This window comes from Chlamydotis macqueenii, chromosome 4 (genome assembly GCF_036417535.1).
Source record: "Chlamydotis macqueenii isolate bChlMac1 chromosome 4, bChlMac1.mat, whole genome shotgun sequence".
In the NCBI taxonomy this organism is placed as follows: domain Eukaryota; kingdom Metazoa; phylum Chordata; class Aves; order Otidiformes; family Otididae; genus Chlamydotis; species Chlamydotis macqueenii.
This window is the reverse complement of record NC_141559.1, coordinates 35789073-35812397: the sequence shown is the minus strand read 5'-3', so window position 1 is coordinate 35812397 and position 23325 is coordinate 35789073. Positions and strand designations below refer to the sequence as shown.

The window sequence follows — 23325 nt, the reverse complement described above, 5'->3', positions numbered from 1 at the left end:
GCAAATCTTACTAAATAAGGCATGCTTGAGAGTTTAGGTAGCAATGCAGTAGTTATCAAAGAATGCTGAGAAACTGCGAGGAAAATTCCAGGCAGTCTGCAATCCACATCCACTTACACAGTTCATTTGACTTCAAAGACCAACAGCTGAGCGCTGCAGATCTGCCTGCGCCATAAGGCAATATGGTATGTGTAGGGGCCAGCACCTGCTTTCAGCTACTCATGGGTTTCATACACGTAAGATCACTTGAATTCGAAAAAAAAACCTGAGCCGCTGGTTAAAAAGAGGCCTTCAGATATGGATTGGTAAGAACCCTGTTTCAGGGAAAAGGAAGGGAAGGGGGAAAGAGGGCAAAGACATAAAGCAGCACAACCCTTCACAGAAAGGGGTTTTGTGCAGATTTTGCGTTTATTTTTATACCCTGAACTGTCCCCCATGGGGCAATGTTTTCCCAGACAAACTGTCCTCTAACGAGTTGTCCAGAAGAGTATTTCTGGAACAGAAAAAGCTGAAACGTTTGCCTCTCTTAGCCAGCTTACAAGTGTCTACTGCAGAAATTCAACAGGAATCAGTGACACTGGAGAAGGGTGGCTGTGTAAAGAGGAGGAGATGAAGTAGGAAGCTGCAGTAAGAGCAGTACCAGAAATCACTCAAATAAGTTATATAGCACAGAGGGAAATTATAAGGCCTAATATAAGGTAACGTGGAACAACATTTTGCCTCCTTCTTCCCCCTCCAAATCAAGTATTTTCAGGAAATATTGAAGTACAACCTTCTTTTGTAAGCAGCTTTGCATTAAAAATCTGTTTAAACTCCAAAAGCTTTTTTAAAATACATTTTTAAAAACTTACTAATAATAATCCTCAAAGTCCCCCAGTATTTTGTAACATAAAATGGAATGTTCCTGGGCAAGAGCTGCCAGCTCCTTCAGGAACTCCGGGAAAAGGGCAGCTGCAAGTACAGCATTCCTCACATGTGCGGGAAGGCCGGGATGAGCCAGGCCTTTCTTTCCTTTATGTCCCAGGAAAGGCTGGAGTACGGCCGGATAAGCTTCAGAGAGGTTCCTTCCTTTCCCTGTGTTGCTACTGTGCTGGACATTACCTACAGCCAGGAAGAGAGGAGAGGAGAGGAAAGAAAAAGAAAAAGAAAAAAAAAAAGTAATTCAGTATATTAAGCACACACAGTAGTTGTACAGTGTCCAAACCCAGTATACAAAGATGGTGTCCAGAGCTGTAGTGTGCAGTACTCAGACTGTGCAGGGAGATATTCCACTAATCTAACATTTTCAAGTTCTACATGGCCTGGTTATACTGCATTTTTTATTGGCCACCTTTCCCCAGGTTACGTATTATTCAGTTCCAGCTCTGTATGTGGGCAGGAGTCAAGGGAAAGACTGATATGGATTTACCTTATGAAACAGCAGATGGGATCTACCCATCTAGACCCAGCATGGTTGTCTCAGTTTAAATGATACTGTGCTCTAGCTCTTCCTCAGATCAAAATATCGTTTGGACTTTACTTCTCTCTGTCTCTGTCCTCTCCCCGGGAATCATTGTGTAAATGTGTTAGAGGCTGAGCTATCACATCGCCATGAGACTTTGAAGCAAGCTAGAAACTAAGGGATAAATCATTTGAAAATTGGATTTTTCTACAGCTGTAGCCCCCACTAATTGCACTTACCTCTAACTCCCTGTAAAGCAACTAAACATTAAAAAAGGAGCAACTGAAAACCACCGTGTGCTCTGCTATGTGATCTCTGCTGCCGGAGTTCAGAGGATCAGGGCTCAAACATCAGAATGCATGCACTTAGATTTCAATCAATTGCTCCTTGTTTCAACCTGCAGCAGAACTGCGCTTTAATTAAATGATAATTAATTTAGTGAAACTAAAAAGGTGACAAGATTTAACACTGATTGAAATAAATACTTTACAAAGAAAAATTAACTCACTGCTGCAAGACGTCATGGAGGCCAGAAGCAGAGACAGATAAAATCCTGTCTAACTTACAAGTGGATATTCTCATGAGTTGCATAAGTAAATGATGGGAAAAAAAAAATAATAAGGGACTGTCATATTAACTCACATGCTGCAGACAAGCCGCAAGCTACATTGCTGCAGTAAGAAGAGGTTTCCCTTAAAGGGGATGCAGTTTATGTTAAAACAACTTGGTCCTGGGTTACACCACCCTTTTTCTGAAACCTCTACAAGCAGGTAACGAGAGGACCTGTAGATGAACGCCTCACCAAGGCAGCAGAGCAATCCCTCTGTTCAACACTTTTGTTCCTTTCCTGTAGTTCTCTTAATGCACTGTGGAATTACTGCACGCTTCCAAATACTCAAAAGAACTTTTCATCTTAATCATCTAACAGAGCTGTACTTTTCCTGAGTTTCAAAAAACCTTTCCAACTCTAGACTTATCAATCATTCATATTGTTATTCTACAAATTTTTATCTACTACAGACAGAGTAGAGGAATTTCAGTTCTGTGAAAAATTCTGACTGTGGGAGGAAAAACAACTTAAATTATGAATTACAATGAAAAGATAAAGTTTTGAGCTTTTTTTTAAGATTTTATAACATAAAAATGTTTCATAATTAATATTTGAAGTTTTTTTAAATAGACTAGCCAATATAACCAGACCGCTAGTATACTGTCAAAGCTTTCTTTTTTTTTTTAAACTCTTCCTTTCAAAAAGCATCAAAATTGAAACATTTCCCTAAAAACATTTTGATTTAGATTTAAATGCTTACTGGAAAGAAAAAAAAAAAGAAAAAAAAAAAAGAAAAAAGCTCAGAAAGCTGGTCTAGGGACAAGAGACTGGATTTTTTTTCTTTGACCAGGATTGTCCACTTCTTTCTAGGGTCAGGATGCAAACTGAATCACAGAATTGAGAGACTGAGAAAATGAGTACTCTGGAGAAACCGTTACCAATGCACTGAAATAAGTGCAGCATTTCATACGGGATCTACATCATGACAGCTCTACATATCGAACCAGAACCCAGGCTGCTGTGTAAGGAAACCACATAGTGCTGCAAGCAGAAAAGAACAAATCATCCATTTCTGCTCCAACACCTTCAGAAACCAGCACTGTCAAGAGGAAGGAAATGCTCTGGAACATTTTGGTTTTACACTTGTGTTCTCCACTACTCAGAGCTGTAGAGAAAACTTTGGGGTTATTCACCATTTCCGTTTGGAGAAAAAACCCTCAGAGAGCAGCTCATCTGCATGATGCTCAAAAGTGGCATTCAAGCTAATGCAAAGAAATCCTACCAGAGTTCCTAAATTATTTTTTTTCCATTTACCATTACTGTAGCAGTTCCTGCCTTGCACTTCTTAATCAACATAATTAACTACTGTGGGTTGATGGACTACTGAGTCAACTTGCCCCCAAAATTACAGTCTGATTACTTGCATCACCAGTCTTGTTGGAAACAAAGTCTGCAGTTACTCAGACATTTATTTGTCCTCCATCTGTTTGTCAAGAGGTGCCGCCTTTGCAGGAGTTGCCACAACACAGAAGAAAATGTACCAACAGGGTGACTAAGCAGCCTCATTTCACATTCCTAAATAATGACCAGCATGAGTCAACCTGGCAAATTCTGAAGCCCACAGAAGAAAACTGACGTAAAATAGGAAGTATAAATAAATGCCATTGGGAATGCATTATACAAAAGTTCTTATTGCCAGTATCTGAAAAAAAGGGCACTAAATGTTGCTTCCTAATCTCATTTCCCACATGCTAGCTACAATATCCTCTAATTGTAAGGCTTTCTAATCTATGGCACCAGAATGGAGAGCCTAAAATGCAACCGACATTTGCAATACACAGCTCCTTTACAGCAGGCACCTTCCACAGACTAATTCTTCAAGAAGCAGCCTTAGCAAGATCATAATTTTACAGACCAGATACACTGCAAACCTTAGAAACACATCCCATGCTGATGGGAAACTAGGTAAATTATTATTCAGAGCCTTGAAAAAATGAAAACACAATTAAAATAGCACATAAAAAGTCCCGCTTTCCACACCTCTGGAAATCCAAGAAAAGCATCAATATCTTCACAGAGGTAGAGGCAGAGTGGGCGATGATTAATGACCCCCAATGATGAGCAAGCACACACTCATAATGCAGCCTCTCTTGCACCCTGTTGCTGAGTCAGCTCTTAATCACTGTGGTTACTGCTCTCACCAAGTCTGACATATTCCCATCATGTGGGAACCCGGCTTTTAAGGGAAACCTGCACCCAAGATTGCCTGCTCAGCAGCAAGCTGAGAACAAGCACGTCCTCTGAGCAGGGCCCCAACTTTTCCAATTGCCTGACTGCGTCCAGAAAGTTCTTGTAATGTAAGATTCTTCATTTTGCTTATTCCTACTAGCTTCCCCCACGGCAGTGCAAATACTGGTAACTGTCAAGATAGGTGTGGCGTGCACTGTGCTTGAGAAGCAGCAGATGCTACAGAAGTCCCCTGGAAAGCTAGCTTGTTGGGATGATACCTGTTTAACTCCACACTGCTCTCAAAGTGCCCCAGCTTCTACACCTATCCACTTGCCTCTTTTGGAGGGGTTTTTTTTGTTTGTTTGTTTTTTATTGAAGAAAGCACATTCAAAGTTTTCTGGCTAATATCTATCCCCTTCATTAGTAGCCCAAACCAAGATACAAAGCCTTATTCAACTGTTGCAGAAACCAATTCATTCTGGACTTCTGTCCTCCCTCACATTTATCAAAAAAGAACCAATGACTAGCTGAAGGTCAGGCTAAAAATAAAATGAAATCATGCACATATGCCATCTCATCCCATGCCTTGAAAGCAAGTTTGTTTATGGCCAAACTGACAGCGAGCCAAGAGCTGATTTTGTTACTCTTTTAAACGGGCATTTTCTGTAGCAAATAAAAGCTTCTAAAGAGCAAAGAATATTCAAATAGGTTCATATAGTGTGGCCTATTGAGCATCATCAGCTTAGAGTTAGAAGGCTACATCTGGCTAATGATATTCACAACACACCACAACTACTTTTAATCATTCTGAAGAAAAGGAGAGAGGTAACATTCCACCCAGCACTCCTCTGAGCGTGGTTAACACTTACCTTTGGCTAGCAGTTCTTCCGTGGCATCAGACATGTCCACACGAAAAAGCAAGTACTGTTGGGCCTCCAGGAGGAGACCTGGGAAGTCTTTTTCAACGGAAGCAAAATGTTCAATTTTATTTTTCACAGATGCCAGCACCTGCCAGAACAACAGTAACAATTACTTTTTCCTCCCTTGCTCCCAGTGCAGCCACAGACTGAATACTCAGGCTTTCTCTGGCTGCATTAAAACAGAGTTACGACAAAAGTTACGGTCATACAGAATTTCCAGTTCTTTGCACAAACGTAATTAAAACATCGAAATGAGATTAGAGGCTCTCAGACAGGTGGGAAAGTAACAGGTGGAACCAAAAAGAGCTAACGTAAGGTTTAACAAAATACCGAAAAATACTGTTCCAATGGGCATGACTAATGCTTGGGGTGAAATACCTGATAAAGGGACTGCACGCTAGGCTGGAACACCATGTTGGTGTTGAGCAGAAAGGAGCGAAGAAGAGGCTGTGGGTAACTTGCCAGCTGAGTAATAATCCCAATAAGCAGCAAATTTACATGCAAGGAATTCTCCAGCATGTTCTCCAGCTTCGACAGCACTACACTGATGAACGGTCCTGCAAGAAAAGAAGGAACTAATGCTTTTGTTTTCACAAGAAAAATCCTAAGATCTAGGAAATACGCATTTAAAAGGAAATTTGATCATCATAACCAACCAAATCAGACCTCCCACAAGCTAATTAAAGTCAGCAGGGAGAAAAACCAAACTGTATCTGAACAGACAAAACAGAATTACCAGAGCTGTTAAAAGCTTTCATGAGTAGAAGCACTTTCGTTAGCTAGTCAATCAGTTTACATTAGTGGCATATTTAACATGCATAACTGTTCTACTTTACATGTACCAATATGGATTTAGCCCAGTATGCTATGGTCTGCTGTTCTGTTCCCCTTGAAGTTATCGGAATGCTATCACTAACTTCAGTGCAAACGGAATCTGCCCTTTTTACAGCTTATTTCTACATAAGGACTGGGCAAAGTAGACTATAGTTAGCTTTCTTGTCTTATGAAGAAACTGCGGTGTTCTAAAGAAAATATGAAAATGCTACTCTAAACAAAAAAAAATCAAGACCTGTGATAGCTCACATCACAAGAAACGGCATTTTTCAATACTGCAAACAGTCACACGAAGCCAGGAAGACATTACAATAGATTTATAAGCAAAATTATTGGTAGATGTAGGCTTTATCCTATAAATGTCACCAATAAATAATAGCTTTAGTTTGTGTATTCATGCTGCAGGATAACCACTGAAATACAGAAGCATTTACCATGAAAGTGCAGAAACCCTTAGTGCTCAAGCTGAAGAAACCTTTGCAAGGCTGAGCATGACTTTAACCAAATACTACACGTCATTAGATGATACAGCCAGCAAGATGCTTGAGGCAGTCTGTAATCACAAGTAAAGTCTAAACAGCCCTCATCGCATGCCGATTCCCACCACACTATTCTGGCTGCGTCAAAGTTAGGGAAACCCACACAGAGAAATCCCTGGATGATGCAGTTACAGCACTACCAACTTAGAAAATCCCACCCTAGCTCCCAGCACAAGATGCATACCGTGGGCATTTCTAGAGGCAAGAAAGTGGCCATAATCCAATCCGACTCCAGCTCCCCTCAGCTAGCAAACGGCTGCCATTTGAGCTACCTGGGCATAGTTTAGCCCAGTTTGATACGCCTGCTGTAAACTCTGGCAGAGGACAAAGCAATTCTAGACCGGTGCAACAGTAAGGATCAAATCATAAGTGCCCACATTGCCACTTCACCTAACAGAACATCACTAAAGGTTGAAGTCGATCATGTTTTATAGCGACCGTAAGTGCAAAGCAAGCACTCCCTGGAGACATATCTATCATGGCTGCTGCCAGCACAGCTCCACTCACAAGAGGAAAGGTAGGAGGGCCAGTGTTGACAAGGCTTTATGTGGCTGCTGTCTTTCAATCACCATGTCAGCCATCAGAATGAAGGCTGGTATCACATCCTGCAGGAATTCCCCCTGCCTGGGTACCCAGTGGAGCAGCCCCAAAACATTTTGTTGAGATACAGATACTACTGCTTCCCCTCTTGTGTTCACCGAGATATTTTCACAGAGCTTCTGAGCACCACAGTGCAGTGGGAGCTCTACTGTATCAAGAAGGATTGCAGGAGAAGGAGTTTAAATACATCACTGTTTCTCTCCTCTAGGTCAGGCTTCAAAGCTGAGTAGGTAAAGCTGAAGCGAGTACTTGTGACAAGTGCTGTATGCCACTGCAAGAGAGGTTACCAAGATATATTAAAAATTTTCTCAGTGGCAGAGTGACTTTTTCCCCCAATAAATTACTGGGATGAAAATAAGAAGAACTAAGCACACTTTGCAAGCTTTGTCAGAAACAGGGTAAACAGATGAGAAGTCAAAAAATGATTCCTTTCCTGACTGCATCTCTATGTGGCCATGAAGTCAAGCACTGATGTGGTGAGGAGGAAGAAATATAAATTCCTGTTCCTGAACACCACATTCATTCTTGCTCAGAGGAAAATAGGGATGATAGCGTTTAATGCTTTTAAATTCAACACAGACACCAAGAGGACATTTTCTTCATAGATCTGTAGGCCTGAAGAGAGCGTCTGTGCACTGCTGACACTTCCTGGGTGTAGGAACCTCTGTCTGGTTATTCGATGCTGCAGAGATGCCCCATCCCATTACATCATCCCAAAAGAGTGAAAGCAACCCAAAAATCCTTACCACATACATCTACAAACATAACATAGCATTCTAAACCAAATATATTATTACATTTGAAATAAACTGCAACCTCAACATTCCTGAGGTATTGTTATGAGCACCTCCTTACTTACAATCACTAAGATCTCCATCAAAGCAAGGTAAACAGCCTAAGAGTAAAACCTGCTGTGGATGGGGAGCAAACAGCAAGGCTTTTTGTGGTGGGCTTTTCTTCTCCTTTGTTTTGCTTGGTTGGGTTTTTTTGGTGGGGTTTTTTTGGGGTGGAGAGGGTTGGTTTTGGTGTGGGGTTTTTGGAAAGGAATAAAAGGAGGGATGGATTAGATGAAGAATGAGAGACCAAGAGAAAAAATTTTTGAGCTACATTTGACAGCAGATAATGGGAAACAGAAAGGTTTGAATGAGATTAGCTTCTGGTACAAGGAAATTGCCACCACAGCAAAAATAGCAAATTGATTGAAAAATAGGCTGAATTTTTCAGTTAAGAAATAGTGCCGGGCATGCTGGCTACAGCTGACCAGGAGGGGCTGTGTTTCAACGGACATAAATGAATGTTTTCCCCCTCCTTTCAAATGAACAAAGCATCTTATAGAGGTTTTATTTTGGATGAAGAAACCTAGATACATATTTTTTTATTATTATTATTTGCATTAATATGGTATCTAGGAGACCTAACCTCAGACCAGGAGCCTGCAATGTAAGGAGCTGCACAAATACAGACCAAAAGCCCACCCTAACCTCCGGTAGCACTGCCGTTCCTGAATGGGCAGGACAGCCTGCGCAGACCAAGCTTACACCGCTGCCTGGCCCAAGGCAGAGAAGCGGGGCAGAGCTGACACGGGAGGAACAGGATGCCAGGGCAGAGCGTGGAGACTGGCACCTACAGACACGGCACCAGTGCTGCCACCTGGTGCTGAAAGGTGAGATAGCAGAGAGGAAAAAATGGCAAGGTGCTACCACATCCATAGCATCAGAGATGAAAGCCACCAGAAAAACAAATTATTTACCTGGGGTCTATATGTTACAACTGTTACTCCAATCCACTTTCAACTGCAAAAGCTTTATCTAGAATGATGGAGCTCTGACATACAAACAACTTAAGATTTTAAACAACTACCAAAAAAAGCAACCAAAAAAAAAAAAACAAACCCTGAGCAACCACCATTTGCTGTCACCACACTGATTGCTCTGCTCTGTTTTCACGTTGGATCTCTTTCACCCTCCTTGGACCAGTCTCAGCTATTTGGGCTATAGCCTCTTTAGTGCCAAGGACCATTCCTTGCCTGTGCTTGTGCTGTGCACCACACAGTGTGATCCCATTTGGCCATTTTTAATAACCTGCCTGTATTTGTTATATTTGTTTGTGTAATTAACAGGACATTCCACCTGTAAATGGAACACTCTGACTCCTTGAAGCATTCTTGGGAGAGACATCCTCCTTTGGTCCAAAGGGAGATGACATGCTCTCTGCAGAAGGGGTGTCTACTGAGAAATTCTCAAAGTCCTCCTCCTCTTCTGCAGGAGAGACAGGGTCAGGAGTATCCAACTTCTGCTTCTCCAAGCTTGCACTGTTTGGATCTAGTTCCTTAATAATTTTGTCATACTGTGCAATGAAATCCTCACCATCTGTGCTCAGCAGTCTTACACTTAAATTACGATCTGCCTCCTGAGGAGAAAGCTTCAACTCTAAGTCTGGCTGTGGATCAATCTCAGTGATTTTCTGGTTTATTCGTTCTTTCATTACACCTTGAGTCAAGCTTGAATTTCTCTTACTGTGCTCATCCAAGTCCATTTCCAGCTGGCTCTTTGCAAGAGGCCCATTGACTACAGTCTGGCTTTGCACCTTATGTTCTCTGGCTACATTTACAGTTTTCTCCTTGGAATTATCACTTTCTTGAGTATCCTTCTGGGCACATAACCTGTAAACCATAACATCATCCTGAAAGTCCGATTCCTCTATGTAAGATCCTTTGACGAGCATGATAGCATTTTTTTTCATTTCTTGAATGTGCTTTGGTGGCTCTGCAGGCGGCTGCATCTCTATGCTTCCCAGATCATCATACGGTTGCTGTGAGCTCACATCAGAACCAGGAGAAATCCCTGTATCGTAGCTATCATCCCATTCTAGCTCCAACTGCATCTTTTCACCAAATGGAGTTACTTGAGAGGAGCTACACATGCTAGGTGTCCTTTGCTGGAGCCGAAACATGGGGTCTTCCACATCTGTACCGTTCTCCTCAGCAAGTGTTTGGATAAAGGTATCTGGATCAGGGTTTACACCATCATACAAGGCAGACCAAACCTTACAGTCTTTCAGACACTGGAGGATGGCTTCTTGAGCTTCCCCCAGGTACTGCAAGTAACTGATGTCCACAGCTTTTCCATATTCCACAATGCAAGTAGATTCAGAAGACTGTCTACCAGAATCTGAAAGTAAAGAAGGTTACTCATACCACAACAGAATAAAACAACCCAAAAGTTCTCTAGCAAGGCAGCCACTAAGACATGGCAGGTAGAGTTGTTAGTCCCAACCATCCAATATGGCAGGAAGATCAAAGCGTAAAGAGATTTGCTCATAAACATACATGACTTGTTCCTATTGCCAAGACAGAGCTGTAACTCAAGACTTCTGAGAGACCAGCCTGCATTCAAACCTTAAAACAACAGTGACTACTCTGAAGCAGCAAGAGTGGCAGTAATGTATTTGTACATTACATTCATCAATGCATATTGGATAGCTGTTAAAATAAGGTTTCAATAGACCTAGACACATGGAAGGAATTAAATAAGCATTCCAGTCCAGGCTTGCCCAGTTTATGGTTGCCCACCACATTTCCTCCCCGCATCCTTTCCCACCTCCTCCCATGAGCTGCTACCAAATCAAATTCAGTTCATGATCCAATCTTCCCCTGAGCACCAATTACCTTTAGTTTGTGCTGCTTTTGTCCATAGAATATAATCTTTTCCTTGGCTTTCAAGTGTCAAGGTGATCCCAGTAGAGCAGCAGTCTGGTGTCAGGGCCAGCAGTTTTGCAGCAGACACAGAATAACAATCTCTTTCTTTCACAGCCCACCGCTGGCTCAACATCATGTGGTTACATGGGATCAGATACCTGAAACAGCAGTGTCTAGCATTACTTCATTGTCCTTTCATGTTAGAGAAAGCAACAACATACAAAATCCTCTTCCCACTTTCCTGGCCTCTCCAAATTAAAAGAAACAGTAATCTTGATAGCGATCCATATTGTAAACATGACATGCTGACTCTTTGTATTGCGAAACTATAGTTTGATGAGGAACTGTCAAGATGATTAGAGGTAGGAGATCAGTTGCATCAGAACGGGGAAGTGAACAATCCTTTGCAGGTCAGAGCAAACCTGCTGTAAGAAGGGATGGGGGAAGTATGGGGACAGGCAGATGACAAAGGCCAGCAGAGTGTTTGGTCCCACTATCAATGAGTTCAGTCTCAGAATCCTTAATTTATTTGATTTCCTGGGAAATTCGCAGAGAACCAGTTTACATGTGCCAGGCAAGCAGCCAGCAAAAAAAAAAAGGGAAGGGTCATCAAGGTGTTCTACTGCAGTGGATCAAGACTGAGCTCTAGGCAGAGGAAGGAATAACCTACATGGAGTACAAGGAATAGAGGAAGCACAGTCTCATGTTGAACTTCTACAAAGCACTTTCATTCAACTTTTTAAGAGCACTTTATTAAGAGTCTCAGTGTTAACTGGACTGATGTTTTGATGTTTAAAATGCAAACAAATTCTAAAAGAGTCCCTAAATAAACAAAAAGAAGATTAAATACAGCACTCTACTGCTGTTAGAGTGGCAACATACTTGAGTTCACAGAGGTCCTAACAGCATTCCCAGGCACAGCTATAGGGAATTTCACCGTAATGTCTGTGGATGGAGGGACAGTGTCCAAAATGTTCATGTGATCTATGGTGCTAAAAGCCCAATTTAGTTACACCAATATTTCCACTAAATAATAAATTCTCATCTAAAACACACACTAATATTATAAGTGAGTATTCTGAAGCAATGCATGGAACCATCAGCTAGAACCAAAAATAATCCATGCATTTAGTACATAACATAAAAATCTACCTACAATAGTTTAGGAACCCGCAGTATTCTCGGTGAGAGAGGAATCAAAGAGGTGGGAAACAAGATTGAAGGTGGAAGCTGCAAACAAGTATATAGCTGTGTATCACAGTGTATAATACACTAGAGAAAACACGCAGGAGAAAAGAATTCTACATTTAGAAGCAGGGAATAAGCAGTTTGGAAGTGATAAATACATTCGGTAGCTTCTCTTCTCTCACTTTTTATAGAAATAAATCACAAGAAAAATCTCTTGCTCCTGAAGATCACAGGACATAAATCACGTCTTCAGGTCTGGTAGACTTTTGTCAGGATCATAAATATTCTTATCTCTGTAGTTGCTTGGATTTCTGCTCTCTTAGAGAGCTCTCATCCAGCTCTGCATCCACAGGCAGAGACTCTAGGTTCCAGAATTAGGATGAAGAGTGGAAAAAGGAGTTTGGGCTTTACCTTAAAACTAGCTGTAACATCACATCTTCACAATGCAAGCCAATGAGCGTTCTGAACAATGCCAAGGAGACCACACAGAGCTGGAAAGTTATAAACATTGTCAGTTTTTCATCTAGAAATTGTACCTTTCCAAACTTCCCTGTATACTACATTACAAAACAGCTCTGCTAGAACATCAAGCTTTATAAGACACTGTTAGTATGATATTTAGTTTTGTCAGCACCCCTATGGGATTTTTTTTAAAGTTGTCTAGAGCTATACACATAGCATGTTACATTTCAACAAGACACAATAGAGAATTTTCCTTCAAATAAGCTATTAAAACCAGCAGTAATTTACCAGTCTTTAATATTACTCAAATATATTCATTTAATTTAACTCAGCATGAATTGAACCCTGTGTCTTCCAATGTAGCGTGTTAGTTTTTACTTCTGACATAGAATTTGAACCAACAAAGGTCTTTTCTGAAAGAAAAGTTATAAACAATCTCAAGTTTCTGTTGCTTTAAGTATAAGGAATGATTAGTTTTCTACACATTAAGATGAATGCTTCTATACATATAGCTTAATGCTCTGACATAGGCCAGGACTAAACAAGTCCTTTTCATCAGAATCCACTCCCTACAGAGTGTTCACAATCCCTCCACTACAGGTCACTTGAATGGCTGGGAACCATAGCAAGGCATGAAGATCCTTGCCGTGAGACCAGGAGAAAGGAAAGAAAAATGGGATTCCTCATTGGAATTGCATGCTTGCCTTTTTGGCAAGAGGTCTGATCAAATGTGTACCCATAACTAGGTATTTCAGTAGTCACACTCAGCAGAGACAAAAATCATACCCATTCTGTGATAGACATCCCACTTTCACAGTGACTTCAGGACAGACTAGAAACATGGACTTCTACAGGCTTTTTGGGTCACTAATTAGACATACACCACTTTCAAAGCTTTCAATACAGTACATTTCTACCTGCCAGATGCTTGCTAGATCGCACAGTTATATCCAGCACGGCAGAACTATGAGCAGTAAGCTTTCACTGGTTTCCATGGATCACAGCATCATCACCTCTCTGCTGCGTAAGGCAAATTAGCTTGGGCACATTCTCCTGCACTGCTCTCTCCTAGAAACAATATCTCACAGCTGGTTTGGACTCTAGGACCAGGCTGACTCTTGTGAGAATCATGTAAGTTGACCCTTAGAAAGAGTTTCAAATTGATGTTTAAATCTTGCCTCTCCCTATACTAATTATGTAAACTGAAACAATTGATATATTAAATTAATTGTACTTTTCAGTACCTAATAAAAGAAACAGATTAGGACAAAATAAGGAAAAAGCTACAGATATTTCTCTACCTCATTTTTTCAGTCACTTTGTAATTAATTCAGGGTTAAATCCAGCATCCTTCCTGGGCATGGCTTCTCCTCCACACTGTGGAATTTCCTCCTCCTCTTTGCAGTCACTTTGCTTACTCCCACTGTTGAAATGCTCTATTCTAGCTCTGCAGCAGCACACTGCTATGTTCCTCTCTCCAGCCCATGCTTTCTCAAGAATGTCCACTTAACGACTCTTTGTTTCACCATTTCCAGTTCTCTCTTTCAGATGAGCTACTCAGCTCCCCTACAATATGTCTGGCAACCAAGACCAGATAAACGCATGTACTTCTAGAAATATAAATATACATAGATACATACATTTTGCCTTACTTTGTAGCTATATCTGTGCAACAGTTAAACAGCAAAGTTTAAGTGAACCTCACTTGATAGCCTCTGAAAAGCAAAAGTTTCTTTAATTGTCTTCCCTACTCTGGTCATTGAACTAACACCCAGAGAAGAACAAGAGAAAAGGGAAAAGCCAAGAGAAGAGAACCAGGGAACACTCATGAGCTGGCTTGCAGTGAAGCAAAGCGGAGCTCAAACTTGTTGCCCTGCCGCCGCTGTCCACTGCTTATATTAGGAGCCAACAGGAAGATGTTAGTTAGTCCAAGATCTCATGTATACAGAAATAGATGGAGAAAGTAAAAGGGCAAGAAAAGAAAAAAAAAAAAAAAACCAGAACTGGAGTTCTTAATAAGAATAGGAGTTGAAGAGCTTCACGAACAAGCTTTTGAAAGAAGCCAGATCTTTGCGTGAAAGGTGTGTTTTACACGGGGGACAGAGGGAAATTCTCATTTCCTCTGTGAAATTTACTGAGAGCCAAGTCTAACTTTTCTTCATACTGTGAAAGTTCACAAAAATTACTAGTGCCTTAGATTTTTCCTGTGTTTAGGAAATTTCAGTTTATAGGGAAACATTTCTCATTTGTCTTTGCAACCATACTGCAAATCAGGAATCAGCTGAATAAGTAAAGCTAGTTTATTTTGTATTTTGGGAAAAAAAAAAAAAATAGATTTAATATATGCTCAGGAGAGAAAGACGATGGTATTTTTATGAGTCTTTCTGCCACCTGTCCGTACATAAGTTCAACCCTGTGAATTACTGATAAGTATTTTCATCAATAATAACGTATGCAGCTTTTGTGCTACGGAAACACAGAAGGCTGCAGTTCTGGCTTTTGCACTTGGCCAAGCTACACTGCAGAAAACTCATTTAGCATCACAGAACCATTTTGGCCAAGATCCTGAGTTGCTCAAGGCTGCAGAATTCTTTACAATTCCCATCTCGTTTGCCTGTGGAACAGTAATTAACGATTACCAGAGACAACAGCATTTGCGTTTTTGTCGACAGAAACTGTTTCAGTTTTCAGAGTTAATCCATCTTAGAGATGCAGTAACAGCAGCATATTCCTGTACTTGCATGCACTCACATTTCAAACAAGTTTCAGATGAAACTACTGTCTCTAATACACAAATCTAATGCATGTGCTTTAGGTGTTCTGGCTTCTCTTCTATCTGCACTAAAACAACATTCTTTACTTTATCCATGAAGCTATGCACCACACAAGATTCAGCCAAGACTGCCAGCCAAGCACAGCTCAGAAGGGTAGTCCAGTGCAACAAGTAGTCTTTTTCTCTGCCAGAAGATCCAACTGTTAGCAAGGGTAACTCCGCTACCTGTCAGCTAGCTCTCCAGCCACTGTGGTGCACTGTGCCTAGGTGGAGAAGGGGCTCACTGCAAATTTGAAATAAACCTTACTGCACAGGGGAGTGAAGGCAAAGAAAAGTAGCAATTTGATCACTCAAGCAAGAAAGTGCCTCCTTTTAATCACAGAAGAAAGCAGGCAAGATCACAGTTAAGCAAACATGCTACAACAATATAGACTTGATTCCCGAGAAATATATTGGCAATACTGCAATTCACAGCTTGGATCAATTTGGAGACATCCTTATAGGGCTCCCATCATCTCCCCAGAAGGACTATTTGAAAATGCCTGTTGCTTGGCAGAACTCCAAAGATCAAAATGCTCCTCATCACAAGTATATTTATAAGTCCTAGGGTGAGTTATCTATGGCAGCACTAATTCAGCAGTGTCCAGAATAAAAACACTTCCAAATCTACCTTTAGTCTTCTAACAGAATTCAAACTTTCAGAAGCCCCCATCTCCCTCTAGCCCAATTCTTGTATGCATGAAACCACCTCACACATTTATCAACATAGTATACTGGTAGCTAGATGCCCTCACATGCACACACACACAAAAATGAGGGGATGGAGAAACCATACATTTGGGCAGGGTGAGAAAATTCCTAGCTAAACAGATACCCATTGAATATAGGGAATCTCCCATTTAAATATTTAACCTACATCCCTGCTGAGCATCTGAGCTTCCTTCTTGCTTGTCCTACCTGGAATGGTGTGTTGATTCGGCTGGTAAGCGTATCTAGGATATGCACATTCTCATGTCGGTGCAGCAAAATAAAACGGAGGAAAATCTTGAGGAGGGCTGGCTCTGAAACACTACGCAAAAAGAGATCCAGGTATGCAGTAGTAGTCATCACTTCTTCCACAGTCACCTACAAGCAAAAATAACGTAAATGCAAACATACTGCACAGACAAAATATTTATCCATCCTCTGCAATGGTGTGATACCTGGGAAGCACCCTAAGCTCTCCACATATAACATCGCCACAAAAACATCAAGCTCTTTATACTTTCAAAATTTGCAAAGCAGCATGCTTGTGAATTACAGGTATTTTGAACCCATTTCTTATCTGTCTTGTTTCCCCAGAAAAAAAATCCTCCCCCAAAATGACACCCCAAATCTCACATATACTGAAACACAAAGAGCCAAATCATGCTAGAAGTTCCCCGCCATCTTTCTGCCCATGCCAGCTCTTTTCCATCACACTTCTGTCATCCTTCAGAAGCATTTTCAAATGTTGACAAAACCTGCATCTACCGCTTTATTAAAAATAAATGACAGAGCACAGTCAAAGCACAGTACAAACTCATGGTTCTAGAGCTTTAAATGAAAAAGCCCCACAGCTATCCAGGATTTTGCCACTATTTTCCTTCTTTTTATTTTCCCGTAGCACAATTCCTCATTTAATTTGATTTTTTAAAGGGGTATGTATATACATAGGTACACACACACAAACCAAAGACCAAAATCTTCACTAGTTACTATTTGTATATCCAAGTACAAATCCAATACCCATGCAACACTTGCATACCGTCACCCACACTGCTCTGCTTATTACAATCCTTCGGAGCTTATCTATTCACAGTATGCACTGGCAAGGCACAGAAAATTCCAAAGGCCACCTCTGCACCATACACTGCTGTTGCAAAGTCAGCTTTTTAAAAATAGTTACCCAGGAACCTAATAAGCTTAAGTGCACAAAGATAAATCCTTAAATACAGGAATGTGCCTGTCTGAAAGGAAGTATTAAAAAAATCTTTTGTTTACCAAACTTAGCTGGATAAATGAAAGGACTGATTTTATTAAAAAAAAAAAAAAGAATCAAAGCTGTCACTTAAGAGCTAAGAGGATTTAGAAAATACTCAGAAGGGCAGCATTTACGTAACATGCGGTAAATATTAAAATCCCTGTTCTATTATGCTGCATGTTAGCCACGTACACAGTAATGTCACGCTGCAAACATTCTCTTTAAAGCATTTAAGATCACAAGCTGCTTCTGGCTCGTTACGCAGAACATAGGAATGCTGCATGCAGCCTCCAGACCTTATGGAGAGGGGGCACTGATGAGGAGAGCACAGAGAAGCTCTAAAGTCAAGACATTGACTCACTCTCTGAGGGCTTATTCTAACACTCAGCTACACCATCCTTATTACAGTGGGCTACTAGCTCGGTTTGGCATTAGAAACAATACATCAGTGAAGCAGCAACAGTCAGATTTTTCACTAGGATGGGATTAAGTTCACCTTCTTGGTTTATTGCATTAAGATTGGCCAAAATCAAGCATTAAAATATAACAGTGAAAGGAAAGGAACAAGGCGCACTCTCACAGGATCTGTGAACTTTGTAAGGCTAAGTAAGCAACAGCGAGACGTATTTTCTAGATCTGTAATTGTACGTTCAGTGCTACCAAAACCAGAAAAGAGAATATATTTATTTCACAAAATATGTATTAACATATATACTCCAACTCAGAATATAGTTTATTAATTCATTCTTCCTCCTTCCTCCACAAGGGTCAAGTGAAAAAAAAAAAATGTTACTAGGTTAAGCACCCTAAAGTTACAAACTATCAGAATTAAATTAGAACTGTGGCTACAGTCCTACCTCAAATTCTCTATTACTGTAAATATGATAAAACAAACATGCTTATGCCCATACACACATTTTTCCATAGGTCTGCTGCCACATTTCAACCACCAAATAATCTGCTCAGGAAATGAGCCAGGGTTGTGAAACAAAGGAAATTGTTTCTGGTTGGAACCAAGATTCTTTCCTTTTTTTTTTTTTTCTTTTTCTTTCCTTCAACAGCCAAAAGGTGTGGGGACTTGTAGGGTAAAAAAGAAAGACAAAGAATTACTTTCTGATGAAAGCTGTTGACTGTTGCCCTGAGAACTGGCTTTTTTGGGGTTTTTTTTTTTGGTTTTTTTTGGTTTTTTTTATAGCAGCAAACCGTAAAAAGCAAACCCCAAGAAATCCATCATGTGACATCATTATGATAGCACAGAGTTCATCGAAGAGTTTAAACCCTCTGCCAAGAAAAGGCCAGACAGAAGTAATACATCGTTATGTCTCTGTGTCACTTCTCCTTCATCCTTTATGGGGAAAAGGAAGCACGTTCTTGGCCTGTGGGTTTCACAGACGTTTGCTGACAGCTGAGCAATGGGCCTATGTATATGTATAAAATACTGAAGCTGTAAATGAAAGCAAGAAAAGCCAGCAGATTCACAAGGGCAGTGACCTTTTTCTGAAGCGGATGCTCTTTGCTACATTTGTATCAGTGAGAGAAATTCATATGCTTTTCCGAGGGCATATCATGAATGAAATAAAGAGCAGAGGAAAGCCAGCTAGAGACTATTTTAGAAAAGAAATGTTCAATTCTGAGAACATTTCTGTTCAGTGCTCCTAACAGCTTGAGAACTAGACACAAAAAAAAAAAAAAAAAAAAAAAATCACGTTTACCATAGCCAACACTTCACTGATACCACCAAACAGAGCCAGAAGCACAAACCAATGATTAATGAAGCCCAAATAGTTCACAAAGGAGTAACTTAGAACCTTGTTAAATCTTAATTGTTTGAATTGAGGTTTTCTGTGCAAGGTGACACATTACACTTAATTTTTAGTTTTTCTTAGGAGAGAAGTTGCTGAATTTGCTTAACCATTTTCTGAGAAAGAGGGAAGAAGACTCAGTTTTGTCAAGATTCAAACGGATTTTTTTAGAATCTTTTTTCATTTTTCAATGAAAATGCCTTATCCACAACACTGCTTCAAACTTTCACAATAAATTAAAGCTAGGATCTATTTCACACCTCACTGTGTAACGTTCAGAACAGCCAAGTTAATGCTGTACAAGTGATTTTAAAGCTATCGTGTTCTAGAAGTCCCAGTGCTCTCTCAGCACGTCTTTATGCGCAACTTGTCCATATAAACCAGCAGAGAGACCATCCTTCTGCTTCCTCACAAGAGGAAATCAAACAAAAATATTGCTTTTTGGCATTTGAAAGGAAAGCCACGTATGCAGCTTAAGAAAAAGATCAATTAACCTGGCAAGCAGACATCTGTGCTTCCACAATTATATCTTATTTTACCACCTTGCATTCTGGGTTTGCTTCTGCCTTTTACCATATCTGACAGTAAGTGTAACTTCTGAAGATTTGAGGCATCTACAGAAGTATTCAAAAAGGCTAATTTCAGGTCCATAAGGCTAACTTTCCTTTTACTGAATAGGATACATTAGCCTGCTCTGAAGGAGCCTCTAGAGAACTCACTTTTTTTTGCAATTAACTAGAGAAGAGTGCTGGAGAAATCAGTTACACTAGGCAAAATCCAGCCTTGGCAAAAACCCTTTTAACTCTGCAAACCTTTTCTACAGATCACACTATACATAATACCATGAGTGTAGAAAGTGAGACTCATTCAATTTGTTCAGTTATTATTGAAGATGTCTGTTTTCTAAGATACCAAAGCCACACTACTAAGCTTCATTCACACTGCTGGCTGGTTGTCTCTCCTTAAACGAACATCTCGTGAGAGAGATTTGGGGAAAGTAGGAAAATCCTTTCTAATGAATTCAAATCAGTACCTAGGTAAACAACAGAAGAACAAATGCTCCTAGAGAACAAAATGTTTACTACTCATGTCAAGCATGTCCACTATGGTCGAACCTCGAGGCAGCTTACAAAAACTTTACATCATTGCAAACATTTATAGTACAATTTGGCCAAGTAAGCTTTTAGCTAGCCCTCAGAATGTAATATCTTTGAAAGGATGATAAAAAACAAGCCAAAATTTCCACACATCCACAAATCTGATATTTAATTTGAAAATTCTTCACTTCTGATAATTCAAGTATCAAGAAAAATACCATAACAAAGGCAGATTAATAAAGTTAAGACATGGTAATTTTCTAGAAAAGCTCTTTGTTAAATATGTACATTTCAAACTATGTTTTTGATAAAGATATTTCATCAATATGAAAAGTCACCATTGCCACAACAGCAAAAATAAAAACCCACCAGTAGTATCCCTTGCATTTGATCCCTCCGCTAAAGTAAAAGATCAGGGATATCTCTGCTCCTAGATAAAACTGTAGGACTGAAAATGAAGAACGAGATAATCCACTGCGGTAATCAGACCAGTATTCTACAATTTCTATTTTTATTATCCACAGTTGTAACACTTAAAAGTTGTTGGAATTTTTTTTCAATATACATATAAATTTAAGTGTCTAAAGATACCATTTAAAAATCCCATACACACGTTTTTCTATATAACAACCAGTTTTTCCAGATATTTTAAAAAATGTAATCTGCTGCAAAAGGGGCTACCTGAGAGTCTTCATAGCCAGACAGATATTTGATTAGCTATTATTGAAAACAGAAAGCCACTTTTAGCCTTGTAATGTCCTTCTCTAATTATGTAATAATTTTTAGCAAATCTTTTTTCCCCTCCTCTGATGACTGATTAGATGGTGAGGCAGAACACTGTAAAGAGATCCAGCTTTTACAAGTCACTGTGCCAAGTAATAGCAAAGAGCCAGAAATTACTGTCATTGTGAGTTCAGTTTAATATATTACACTCACTGTGTTAGACCAATTGCACTGATTCTTTATTACTGGCTATTTTCCCTTGGGATCCACACAATATATTTTCTAATTTACAGCTTCATGCCCTCTTATAGGAACATGGCTATCATGATTCCTCCTTTCCTTCACGTTTCCCTTCCTGACAAGGATTTCATATTGCCTATGAAGAGACCATGAATATTCTAATAAGAACTTATCCTCTGGATTCACAAGCAGTTGTTGTGACAGGACTAGGGGTAATGGCTTCAAAATAGAGGGAGGTAGACTTAGATTGAATATTAGGAAAAAAATTTTTACAATGAGGGTGGTAGAACACTGGAACAGGTCGCCCAGAGAGGTGGTGGAAACATTCAAGGCCAGGTTGGACAGGGCTCTGAGCAACCTGATCTGGTTGGAAATGTCCCTGCTCCTTGCAGGGGAGTTGGACTAGATGACCTTTGAAGGTCCCTTCCAACCCAAACCATTCTATGATTCTGAATCGGGATAAGCTCACCTCAGTGATAAAAAAAATCCAACCGTTCCTAGTCTCTTCTCCTTTCTCTTCATTTTCAGCTTCTTGCCCCCTGCTTATACTGGCAAAAGGGTTCATGCTTCACTTCACCACAAAGTTAATTGGCTCAGGGAATTGATTCAGGTTAAAACTACCCAGGAAATAAAGGTGAGTTTTAACCTCAATCAGTTTCCCATAGGGACAGTTGTCCTGACAAAAAGAGGAGGGGACACACAGGATCAGGGACAGAAGAAGTTTGCACACTTTGAGAAGCAGAAAACCAGAACTGCTTCAACTTCCCTCAGCTTACCTTTATAACTGTTCCAGTTTATATCAGGTTAAAATTCAACTCAACGGCAGTGTTTGATGCAAAAAGTGAAAGGTACTATTAAAATATATACACTCTGGAGCCGGTAAAATTAAGTCTTGTAGCTATCGATAGGCTTCTCCAAAGCATGAGACCATTCAAAGTTTCCCAGTAACACTTGGTTTACACCTTTTTACAGCAGCTGTCCAAACACTTTTCAGTAAGGTGAAAGACTATTATTTCTAAATGAGATCTGACAGTCTTGTAGGATATTTATAAAGACGCTCCTTCTAATCTGTACAGTATAATTTACAGGTCATTTCCCCCTAGCTGAGCTGTGTAATCATCAAGCAAGTACTATTGAATTATCACAGTAGCATACTGTGTTAGAGGTTTTCGTTTACATGGGTTAGCACGCAATAGACTTGAGGTCCATTTGACAGAGCTTATTTGGCAGGACCATGCCAGCGCTTCCACAGAGCAGTTCTGTTCACTCGGCCAACAGCAACGTTTTACACTAAAGAGCTGGTACAATTTTCCATTATTCAAACAAGCCTTCCAAGTAGAAAAATAATTATACCATAGTTAGCAATTAAATGTAATGTAGTAAAGCAGTAAATGCTAAGACATTAAAATTTTGCTTTTATCACATAATTTGTCAAATTTCTAGCCCCATCTTCAATAAATTGAAATAACACAGATTACATAAACGCTCAAGATGTTCCAAATAGCTGTCTTTGTCACCCAAATTCTCTGAATACCTAATTAAAAGTAAATCATACACACTTCCAGTAAAGAGATGTATATAACCAATCTGAGTTGTATCAAAGACAGCAGAACATTTATATATACCACAGTGTGGCTCCTCACTATCTAGCACATGGCTTTGACTGCCAAATATATACATATCAAAGACCTTCTCAAAAGGATTTCACTCCTCAGATTTCTACAATGGTGCTGCAACTACCTAAAAGAATAAGGTAAATGAGCACTTTCTACTACCAACTACATAAAGACTAAAACAAGGCAATATGGCCTCTAACAGAACCAGTAAAACAGACTTTGACAGGGTTATTCTGGATTCACCCTGAGATTTTCAATTTTAAACAAAGAGAAAAATCAGCCCAGTTTGATTACGTGGACCCTTGTACAATTCAGCCCAAGAAGACCTTATATTTTTTGATAGAGGTCCAAAAGTTATTTTTGACAGTGAAGCAAGAAACAGCCAATTAAATATGTCACAGAAATTTAATGGTATGGCTCTGTGCCTGAGCAAAACTACACCTTCTCACAAGTATCATTTTCCTAAATACCAAAATCTAGGGAAGAACGTACAGAACTGCATAATTTCAAGTTGTAACTGACACGCCATCAAAAAATACCAGTCTTAAAATGAAGAAGAGATTCTGACAGATAGTCTTTAACTTTCTTAAATCCCGGACACTTACACTAGGA

General features: G+C 39.9%; 1 protein-coding gene across 1 annotated transcript in view; it reads right to left on the bottom strand.

Moving 5' to 3' along the window:
• Nucleotides 1-261: 261 nt before the first annotated feature.
• FHIP1A (FHF complex subunit HOOK interacting protein 1A) overlaps nucleotides 262-23325 on the bottom strand; it is a 38512-nt gene continuing 15448 nt past the window's right edge. The window contains exons 5-11 of the mRNA XM_010120922.2: nucleotides 16191-16358; nucleotides 12410-12489; nucleotides 10781-10968; nucleotides 9243-10283; nucleotides 5519-5697; nucleotides 5090-5228; nucleotides 262-1101 (exon numbers count right to left, since the gene is read on the bottom strand). Coding sequence (XP_010119224.2) covers nucleotides 851-1101; nucleotides 5090-5228; nucleotides 5519-5697; nucleotides 9243-10283; nucleotides 10781-10968; nucleotides 12410-12489; nucleotides 16191-16358 — 2046 coding nt within the window. The 3' untranslated portion in view covers nucleotides 262-850. The remainder of the gene's footprint in view (nucleotides 1102-5089; nucleotides 5229-5518; nucleotides 5698-9242; nucleotides 10284-10780; nucleotides 10969-12409; nucleotides 12490-16190; nucleotides 16359-23325) is intronic.